The 11,006-nt window shown below is 41.4% G+C and overlaps 1 protein-coding gene across 2 annotated transcripts in view; it reads left to right on the top strand.

Moving 5' to 3' along the window:
* Window positions 1-4,809: 4,809 nt before the first annotated feature.
* p3h2 (prolyl 3-hydroxylase 2) overlaps window positions 4,810-11,006 on the top strand; it is a 129,176-nt gene continuing 122,979 nt past the window's right edge. The window contains exon 1 of one of the 2 annotated variants that reach the window (XM_060941824.1): window positions 4,810-5,359. In XM_060941824.1, the coding sequence (XP_060797807.1) occupies window positions 5,003-5,359 (357 nt within the window). In that variant the 5' untranslated portion in view covers window positions 4,810-5,002. Of the gene's footprint in view, window positions 5,432-11,006 lie in introns of both variants that reach the window. The other variant, XM_060941823.1, reaches the window with a different exon arrangement.

Here is an 11,006-nt window from a genome sequence, read left to right as displayed (position 1 = left end):
AAGGTTGGGAGAGTGGAGGACAGGGAAGCATGATTGAAGTCACCGGAGATTAGTAGCAGGGACTGGGGGTGCGATGTCTGAAGCTTTGACACTGTAGTGTGTAAGAGCTCACAGGCTGCAGCAGCATTGGCCGCTGGGGGGATGTACACAGTTATAGCGATAACGTGCGAGAATTCCCTCTGGAGGTAATATGGCTGAATGCTAACCGCTAGCAGTTCAATGTTTTTACTGCAATACTGCTCCTTTACCCTGATGTGCCCTGGGTTACACCATCTGTCATTCACAAACATCGCTATACCCCCTCCTTTCCTCTTACCGCTCTCCTTGGCTTTCCTGTCCGCTCTCACGAGTTGAAATCCATCCAGAGTGACGTGTCAGTCAGGTGAGAGTTCATTCAGCCAAGTCTCTGTGAAGCACATAAGGCTACACTCCCGGTACTCCCTCTGCAGCCTGGTTAGCGCTGTTAGCTCATCCATCTTATTAGGGAGAGATCTTACGTTTCCCATGATGACAGATGGTATACATGGTTTATACTGTCTTTTCTTCTCCCGGCACTTCATTCCAGCTCTGCATCCCCTTCTCCTTCATTCCGTGGGGATCACCGGTCTTTCCACGGGGAGAACCTTGGTGTTGCGCAGTGCTAACAGCTGCTCCCGAGTGTAAACAATGGAGCCGTGGCTGAAAGGGTCCGCTGATGACGATTTAAATAGCCCCAGAAAGAAAAAGAGAAAAATACAAATGCACAGTCTCACGAGTAGTACATCCCGAGGTGTACACTTCCAACTGAGACTAGTGCAGAAAGAAACACAAAAAAAGTACAAAAGCATACCAAAACACATAAACACACTCGGAGCTACTGCAACTAGCTGCCACTCTTGCAACGCCATCTTTAAGAATGGTGGACTCATGAACATTAACATTAGCCAATGTGAGAGAGGCCTTCAGATGCTTAGAAGTTACCCTGGGGTCCTTTGTGACCTCGCCGACTATTTACACGCCTTGCTCTTGGAGTGATCTTTGTTGGTCAACCACTCCTGCAGAGGGTAACAATGGTCTTGAATTTCCTCCATTTGTACACAGTCTGTCTGACTGTGGATTGGTGGAATCCAAAGTCTTTAGAGATGGTTTTGTAACCTTTTCCAGCCTGATGAGCATTAACAATGCTTTTTCTGATGTCCTCAGAAATCTCCTTTGTTCGTGAACGTGATACACTTCCACAAGCATGTGTTGTAAAGATCAGACTTTGATAGATCCCTGTTCTTTAAATAAAACAGGGTGCCCACTCACACCTGATTGTCATCCCATTGATTGAAAACACTGGACTCTAATTTCACCTTCAAATGAACTGCTAATCCTTGAGGTTCACATACTTTTGCCACTCACAGATATGTAATATTGGATCATTTTTCTCAATAAATAAATGACCAAGTATAATATTTTTGTCTCATTTGTTTAACTGGGTTCTCTTTATCTACTTTTAGGACTTGTGTGAAAATCTGATGATGTTTTAGGTCATATTTATTAACCCAAGAGCATTAGCTCAAAATTGAGTCCAACCCGGAATGTAACAAGCTGAATTTTTCAGAATATGTTCAGAATAACCTTAGGAATAACATACTAAAAGTCCCCGGGAATCCACCTTGTGCTCTCTGAGAAATTCAAGATGGCGTCCAAAATGGCCGCCGATTGGAGATTTTTCAATATCTCAGGGATAAAACATAATATAAATGCAATTAAAATGTTAAATTATATGTTCTCTCATACAAGCAATGCAAATTCACCATTGGCACACTGTTAAAATTAAAATTAACCAAGATTACAAGGTCATTAATGTGGAAATTACATGGAATTTGATGGTTGACATGATTGACAGATTAGCTTAGTAGGCTACCTACATACATGAACATAATGTAAGACAACAATTAGACATCAATTTCCTTAATATTTAGTGCATCTTTAAGCTTTGCTAAAATATTAAAGGGAAATTAAATTTGAGAACTCTATCTTCTAAAACTACAATGGCAAGCTGTTTCAGTACACTTCAACATTCCGGCGACTTTCATGACAAAAAGGTCTGCCTCAATAAAAGCTCTTGCTTATAAACAATGAGTAGACTTAAACACTTCTCAGTGCCTCAGTTGTAATGCTTGGACCTTTGTTGTACCATCAATGAAGTAGGGAATTTATTCAAGCTTGTTTAAGGGTGGAAAAAAATTAATCTTTGAGTTTCTAGCGCCACTCTTTACTACTAGCAATGCCAGTGTGTTCGGACAAAAAATGACTAAACTCAGCATGACCTTTTAACATGCCATTTTTCATTTTACACCACCAATTTACTTTAATTAATATTAATGAAAATAAGTGCTCCAACCCCTAGTAATTGTGTTTGTTGTTTTGTGAACAGAATAGGATGATACGGAGTGAACGAGTAACCAATGGATCCACACTCTATAATTGGTAGTGTACATTAAATAGCACATGTATAGATTTACAATTATAAGTCTGTAATTATTAGTCCTAAACATTAAGAACTGAAGCCATTTCAAAAACATATGAGATATCTTCATGATACCATAACGATTATTTTGTCATAACAGTCATTGTTATTTCTTCTTGGATGTGAATTTATGGGCCAGGGCGTTTCAAGATTGATACTTGATTCAAGGATCGGACTGGATGAAACCTACACACATTCATAGTACTGTGCACATTCATAAATGTGAACTGGTGAAGTGCCAAAAATATGACAATCTAACCAGACATGGCAAGCGAACACATTATACACAAATATACTGTTATAATAATGTGTACATTGTTATTATATAATGTTAATACACAATGTAATTAATACACACATGTTGGAATTTACTCTCCTACCCTACAAAACATATATTCTGACCTTTTAATTGCATTAATATTTTGTTTGGGGTCACTTTGAAATTTCCTTATTTTTGAAAGAAAAGCATTGTTCTTTTCAATGAAGATCACTTTAAACTAATCAGAAATACACTCTATACATTGCTAATGTGGTAAATGACTATTCTAGCTGCAAATGTCTGGCTTTTGGTGCAATATCTACATAGGTGTATAGAGGCCCATTTCCAGCAACTATCACTCCAGTGTTCTAATGGTACAATGTGTTTGCTCATTGCCTCAGGTGGGGTTTACATTAGACCGTATCAGCGGATCATCAGATTAACGTTTTTAAAACGATTAGCGTGCACACAGCAACGCCAATACACGATTCGCGTGCACATAGCAACGCCAATACACGGATACGCTCGGCTCCGCAGGCATCCTGCGCTCCAAATCACTCCGCCCTGAACAGCAAGACAATCATAACTACACAATGGGCAGTATTTGCATCAGTATTTGCAGTATTTTCATACTTTTATACTCTTTAATGAAAGGTGATACAAGGCGGAAGTCCGCGCCGTTTTTCAGTAGTCGCGTCACATGACCAACGCCAGCGAATCAGGAAGGTGGATGTCACAGTGACGTTGTCCAATGACGACGCCAGCTAGAGCTCAGCACAGCGTATCCGCGTATTCTCAATGTTTACACAGCACCGGACCAGACACGATCTGGATTGAATACGTGGACCCTGGCGGATTCCCGTTTCCCGGCGTTTCCAGGTGTTTTAATGTAAACAGACAGTGCATCCGCGAAGAAAACGAAACAGATACGGTCTAATGCCGCTTTTCCACTACAAACGCGGCTGAGTCGGGCTGAGCCGTGCCGTGCTGAGTCGGGCTGAGCGGGGCTGTTGGAGTTGCATTTCGACTACAACCGCGCTGAACCGTGCTGGCTGGAAGTGGGTGGACACATTGGGTGGAGTTAGCGAAAGTGGGTGGACGTCAGGTGATGTCGTTAAGCAGCGCAAACAGTGACATCAGTGATCTTTTAAGCGGTAGTCTCACGACCCGAATAGTAAACAGTAAACATGGAGGACATGGAGTCGTTAGTGTTGCTGGTCTTGGTGCTGTGGCTTGTTGTCACCGACAACGCGGACAGATACTGGCAAGAGTGTATAGATGAGGCGAGGCGCATAAGGCTTCAGAAATTCTCGTAATTCGTAATTCTTCTCCTTCCGGGTTTGCGGTGTTTACGGATCCTAGCGCGCTCGTGGGGCGTGTGTGGGCATGTGAGGACACTCCTCCTCACCAATCAGTGCACAGGGGAGTGTCTGCTCACGCCCCCAACCTCACTCGGCTCGCTTTGGCTCGCTTCAGCCCCACTTCAAAATGGTGCGAGTTTTAGGGGCTAAGCAGGGCTGAAGTGAGCTGAGTCGTGCTGGTTTTTGGTAGTCGAAACGCGAGCCGTGTCGGGCTGAAGTGAGCTGAAGCGAGCTGAAAAAGGGTAGTGGAAAAGGGCCATAATGTAAACTTGGCCTCAGAAGGCTAATGGATGATTAGAAAACCCTTGTACAATCATGTTAGCACAGCTGAAAACAGTTTAGCTCTTTAGAGAAGCTATAAAACTGACCTTCCTTTGAGCAGATTGAGTTTCTGGAGCATCACATTTGTGGGGTCGATTAAATGCTCAAAATGGCCAGAAAAATGTCTTGACTATATTTTCTATTCATTTTATAACTTATGGTGGTAAATAAAAGTGTGACTTTTCATGGAAAACACAAAATTGTCTGGGTGACCCCAAACTTTTGAACGGTAGTGTAAATATTCAAGTAATTGTTTTTCTAACAATGTCGCATACTACTGTACTAAATGATAATACGTAGCATACTATGTAGTAGTGTAGAGTAGTATAGTGTAGTGCACAACAGGAGTGATTTCCGACTTCGAGGGGGAGGAGTTCGTTTCATCCAGCATTAGATGGGACGTGACACAAATGTCACCGGTTATGGATCATCAAAATGACCAACAGGGCGTTTGGGGTGGTGTGTGTTGCATCTTGGGCTCATAATATCAGTCGTAGTTCCGTCTAGGTTTCTAGACTGAGCCAAAGCTTTCTGGAAAGTTCCATTGGCATCTGAGCGCTGAAAATGGTCGTCCGCTTTGTCCAAACCTGCGGGGCTTTAACACTCACCCTCCACACGCTCGTGTCGTTATCAGCGGCCACGCTCGAGCCCTATGACTCGCTTTACAGCAGCGGAGTGGAGGCTTTTCAGCGGGCTGATTATGCGAACGTCGTGCGGTACATCGAGAAAGCGCTGGAGAATTTCGCCCAAGTGCGCCAGACCAAAATCCGGTGTGGACTCAAGTGCAGGGATCAACACGATCTCCGCGTGACTGACGCTGGGACTCAGAACGACCTACCGTTGTTTGATGCGATTTTGCGAAGAGCCGCTTGTCTCACCGACTGCATCGAAAGAAAGCTCGGACCTCTTTCTGTGCATCAAGTGAGTGCTGATGTTAATCAAGACTTCCACAGGAGAATCCCATACAACTACCTTCAGCTCGCGTACCTCAAGGTAAAAACAAATGAGGCATCATGAAGTTTAGTTCGTTAAGCATGCTTTGCTGGGTTAAGTCCCAGCTTCCTGGTCCTGGAGAACCAGCACTTTTTTTGGGGTGTGCTTTCCCAACTCTAACACATTCACTTCACATCTCTCTCTCTCAGAGCTGATTATTAGCTCAGGTGGGCTCGAACTGAGAAAACTCTCTCATGTGCAGGACAGGAGACAGGACCACACGCTCCAGGGATATGAACCTGTTGTTGTTGTTGTTATTATTATTATTATTATTATTATAATACATACAGGACATTTTTTTTTTTTTGACGGAATAAAAAAAAAAGGTGTTCTATTCCCTTCGAGCAGGGTTCATTCAATTGGCGTGATGGCATGTTATCATATCGCTTCTCCTACATCACGTAGGCTACGTGTATTACGTCACTCTACCCAAGCATTGAATATGGTTAAGACATGACGTCACACATCAGCAGAGCTGATGCAAATGTTCAATGAGTTTTCTGCGCATGCGCAGCAGAAAAATTTCTTTGTTCGCTGCCACGGCACCCGCAGTAAACTGTCGCAGTGAATAGGGAGGGAAAGTAATCGCATCGCCCCCTACTGGATGCGTTCCAACCTCTATGGCAAAATGAATGGGAATATCTTTTCAAAAAACTACATTTCGGGTTACATTTCAAAGTTAAAGCCGAGGTCACAACCGGACGTACGATTTTTTTTTTTGGCCGTGCGATTTTTGGCGTTTCCCAAATCGCTGCGGTTTTTTTTTTTTTTTTTTGTTCGTGGAGAAAGACGCACGTTGGCCTTAAGTTTGTCTTGCAACCTGAAAAAAACGTAAGCGCCCGTAGAGTTTGTTTGATATGACAAAGAACCTTTGCGGCCAGTCTACGGCTCGAAAATCAGCACGTTACACGCGCGCCCTCCGTGCATTTCTTGCGTTTTTTGCACGTAGACCGGCCGTAGGAGCACGTGCGGCCGGTTGTGACCGAGGCATAAGACAATGGCTTCCATATGTTGTGCATATCGGGCAGCTCTATCGATCCTGGTGATCATACTTTATTTTTTCCACCGATTTTGAATTGTTTTGAATGTTTTTTAATAAGCTGATCAAAGACTACACGGACCCGACGTCGCGTATGTGACGTCACCGCAAGTCTAGCGCCTTTCCAAATCTGTAGCAGGTAGCGGCCGGCGAGTAGCCTACATCAACATGCCGATTTGTATAGCGTGGTTGGCGGAGTATTTCTGTACCAATAAGAAATGCATCTTTATGTAATATGAGCGACTCTGACTAGACAGTTTGGTTGTAGTCCGTTTCTGACAGGTTAGGCGCAGTTTCGATCTTTTAAAAGACAGCGAAATTTCACCTGATACTTTCACAGTTAGTAGATAATCCCAACATGTACAACATATTTTTTAGGGGTGTACAAGTTCCACGTCATAACTTTGTGGGATTTTTTTTTTTTTTTTTAAATTCGGGTCTATGGGATTTTCAATAGTATGGCTCTCGGCTTAGGAACGCTACCACTAGGATCGCTGTGTTTCACTTTCCTTCCCTATGGCCCCCAAGCATAACTACATAATCACTTGTTTACCGCAATGCATTATGGGTGATAGCTGGGGTCAGTAGTTGAGCGATATGATGGTGAGAAGGTAAGAGTCTAGACCGAGTCTACCACACTGCACAACAATAATATCAAATCTCAGAATGTCTTATTTCTGAAGACATATATTGGACCAGCTAAACTTTATCGAGAAAACAAATCTATTTGAATATTGGGAATTGTATGTAGCCTCTCTGAAATTGGCTGTAATGTTTATAATGTTCATGGCGAAGTTACATTCATGTTAGGCCGACTGCCAGGTACTGCGGCCAGGTATAGCAAAACTTTATAGGCCTAATCAACAAAAATGTGCGAACAACATAAATAATTTGTATGCTAAATAATTTCATTCCTGATTTTGAAACATTTTGCTACATCTAGTCAGATCTTAAGAAATAAACTATTTTGTAAGTCTAATCTGGATTTATTTGTTGAACATGGCTTGAACTTTAATTTTTGGTGTTTTACAGGGTGAAGGACTAAATAAACAGTGGATTAAGTCGATACATATGTGAGTCAGATGGTGACATGTTAATAAATGCCACTAGTGAGGTACACCTGAACATCATTATACATACCCAAAAGAGAACCCTTTGTGGTTTGGGAGTTTTATCGGGCCGACAGGCTCGTTCGCCTGCCGAGTGCTTTGGCACGTTGAGAGGCAACGCCCGAAGAATGCGTCTTTGTTTTACAGGCTTTGGAATATCGCTAGTTTCAGATGAACAGTGTCGATTGTTATAATCTTCTATAACCGAAGGCCATTCCGCAGACCATGGAAATATTGCTGGGTCACAGTTTAAATACATCTTTTTCCCACCAGAGAAATGTAAGCTACAAACATTTGTCCATTTTGATTCAGTTCAAAGGTTTTCTTTGTGGATTAAACTTGTCCATTTCTTTCTTCTTGACTGGCGGCTGATAAAAGCTCAAATTAGGTGTTTTCTTTGTTGTGGAGACACAGTAAGGCAAACAGCAATTCACTTTAGGCATGGTTAAAACTGGTTCGACAGAACAATGCAGTGTTTAACAAAGGTGAAAGTAAACAATACAGTGGAGCTGACCCCGGGTATTGCCCATAATGCATTGTGGTAAACAAACGATGTAGTTATGGGTTAGGGTCATTGAAAATGCCATTCGCCCGTTTCACATATCCCACAATCCACTGTGCGGTTGGGAACTTCGGGTGTCCGGGCCCAGGTTGCTGATGACAGTACAAAAACCAATATTGTGCTATATAATCAGTTTCGATGTCCAAATATTATTATGTTTAAATATTATTACAGGTTTACATGGTCTCACATTTTTTCAAGATTAATGCTGCTTGAAATGATTGCACATTTACAATTTGTCATCAATGTAAATGTGTCGTCAGTTTGGATGTTCAGATATCGGACGCAAGCTGAAATGTGATGTTATTAGACTGGTTCCATGGTATTTTTTTGTCAGCACAGAAGCTTTTAATCGGTCATCCTTATATTATTGCCCATACAGCCCTTTCACTTTCACACTGCACTGTTTACACGAAATACTTGTTTCAACTACTCAGCACTATAACTCTGGCCAGCAACATTAAGTGTACATTTACACTGATGACAGACTGTAAATGTGCAATCATTTCGAGCAGTATTAATCTTGAAAAAAATCTGTGAGACCATGTAAACCTGTAGTAATATTTGAACATCGAAACTGATTATACAGCCCAATATTGGTTTTTGTACCATTATCAGCAGCCTGGGCCTGGACACCAGAAGTTCCCAACCATGCAATGGGTTGTGGGATATGTGAAAGGGGCAAATAAGATACATATTACAAGTAAAACTTCCGTGCTAGCGAGCGACTGTGACAATTTGTAAACAAACATGGCTGACAGGTTTGTTCTATCAAATGTGTATGTGTAATAATATTGGCTGGCTTTTTTTCTTCGTGGTCTATCAGATATATTCCATTCAGCTACTTGTCTTCGACTCATTAAGTATCATGCTAGCTGAATGGAATACATCTGATAGACTGCGAAAAAAAAAAGCCAGCCAATATTATTTTAATATTTTGAATAAACTAACTATCCTATATACTGTATTACATACAGTGCTCAGGGTAAGATTGTCAATGAACTATAGGGATAAAGGAACGTTCTAGAACAATGAACGTCTAATAAGTTCTACTTTCGATAATTTGAAACAAATTCCTGTTAACATATCAAACCAAATCAAAACTTTGTGTGGATTTGTAATGTTGTTACCATGATTTGGCACCAGGCCTGTTCTTTCAAGTACAAAGTTGTGTTCATGCATAAATTACTACAGAGGCTTTCACACAATGTACTGTGACTTAAAATTTTTAGGTATTGGGGGACATCGTGGCTCAGGTGGCTAAGGCGCCATACCATAAATCTGGGGACCTGGGTTCGATTCCGACCTGAGGTCATTTCCCGATCCCTCCCCGTCTCTCTCTCTCTCTCTCTCCCACTCATTTCCTGTCCTGTCTCTACACTGTCCTATCTAATAAAGGTGAAAAAAGACCAAGAAAAAAAACATCTTAAAATTTTTAGGCAGTGACTTATGTGATGTGGTGATTTGGTAAACTCTGATTGATCTGAGACAACTTTTTGTTCAGAATCCGTTGAAGGCCGACTGTCAAATTTCAGTTCATGATATAGAGACGGACTTTTTTTTTTTTTTAATCAGAAATGTCCGTATCGGGGCAAATCACCTTGCGAGCCTAGTTGATTATTTACGCATTTATCAGTTTAACAGTATAACATTTTGTGTATCCTTTTTTCAATAATTACTTTTATAATCAATTCACATTTAATTTAATGTCATTGTTGACTTTTAAATCAATCAATCTGCCTGTCCAATTGTACACCCCTATAAATTACCACACACAGAGTAGATAAAGGCTGCTTTTAGTCTGTCACAAAGGTCAAATCGGATGCCTTCTTGGTTCTGTTTCTACGTCAAAGGACATACGAAAACACCACAAGTATATTTTAGGAATGATCTTTCTGGGAAATGTAGAACACTCCACCACTCCTCCAATATTGCAGTCTCAAACAAGCCTCCAAACATCCGCTTCTCGCCTCTGCTATAAAGACCCTTCTGGAAAGGTAGAAGCTTGCCACAGATGGCAGTTGTTCCTCCCTTGACAAAGTTTGTGTGTATCTCCTGTTTGAGTCAGGTTTATTCAACCAAATATTTTGTTTCCCTCTTGTAGCATGTTTGCTTTTCTAAACGGAAAGGCTCCACCTTGTCCTTGGTTATGAATGGATGATCTTTATGTCCGTGGCTGCTGTGGTCATTGATTGGTTGCTTTTGGCACTGTGTGTTACACTGCAGATGGATCAAAGCACCCAACAAGCTTTTCACCTGCCCTGGAACAAAATGACAGCCCTATACATCATGTAGAGTCCATTCACACACATGAGCCAACAAAAATAAGCAGCTGATTTGAAAGTAAAAGATGATGCAGACATTGAGCAATGACTGACTTACAAACATTTTTGATCACAAGCTTTGATCTTGATTTATGTTGGAGCTGTTGAAATCCACAGAAAGTTGTATTTACCTCACTGTGAACTACCTGCAAATACTTGAATCTTATTAAATTCTTGGAAAAAGGCTTTCTTCAAATTTGCCCTGGGGAATCACACCATAGTTTCCACAGTGCAATGAATCATTCCGTCCATCTTGCTCAATAAGCCATTACCTCATACTGTAATCTCACCATAATTTGTCTGACAGTGGATCACTGCAGAGACATGTATTTTATGTTCTTGGCCATCCTAAACTTAAAAGGAGTTGAAATCCCAATACATTGCCAGTTAAGCTTCTGGAATCTTGATGTATGAAATGTGCCCTTTATCCTATACTTTGGCTGAGTTTTCTTTTTGAGGAACAGTGATCCCTGTGAGAAACCACACATTCTTTTCTTATTTTTCATTTATTTAAAGGAGGAAACCTTTTCAGAGCCATTTT

The sequence above is a fragment of the Neoarius graeffei genome, chromosome 15 (assembly GCF_027579695.1).
Source record: "Neoarius graeffei isolate fNeoGra1 chromosome 15, fNeoGra1.pri, whole genome shotgun sequence".
NCBI classification, from domain to species: Eukaryota; Metazoa; Chordata; class Actinopteri; order Siluriformes; family Ariidae; genus Neoarius; species Neoarius graeffei.
Note: the sequence above shows the minus strand (reverse complement) of the source record. Positions and strands in the feature narration are given on the sequence as shown.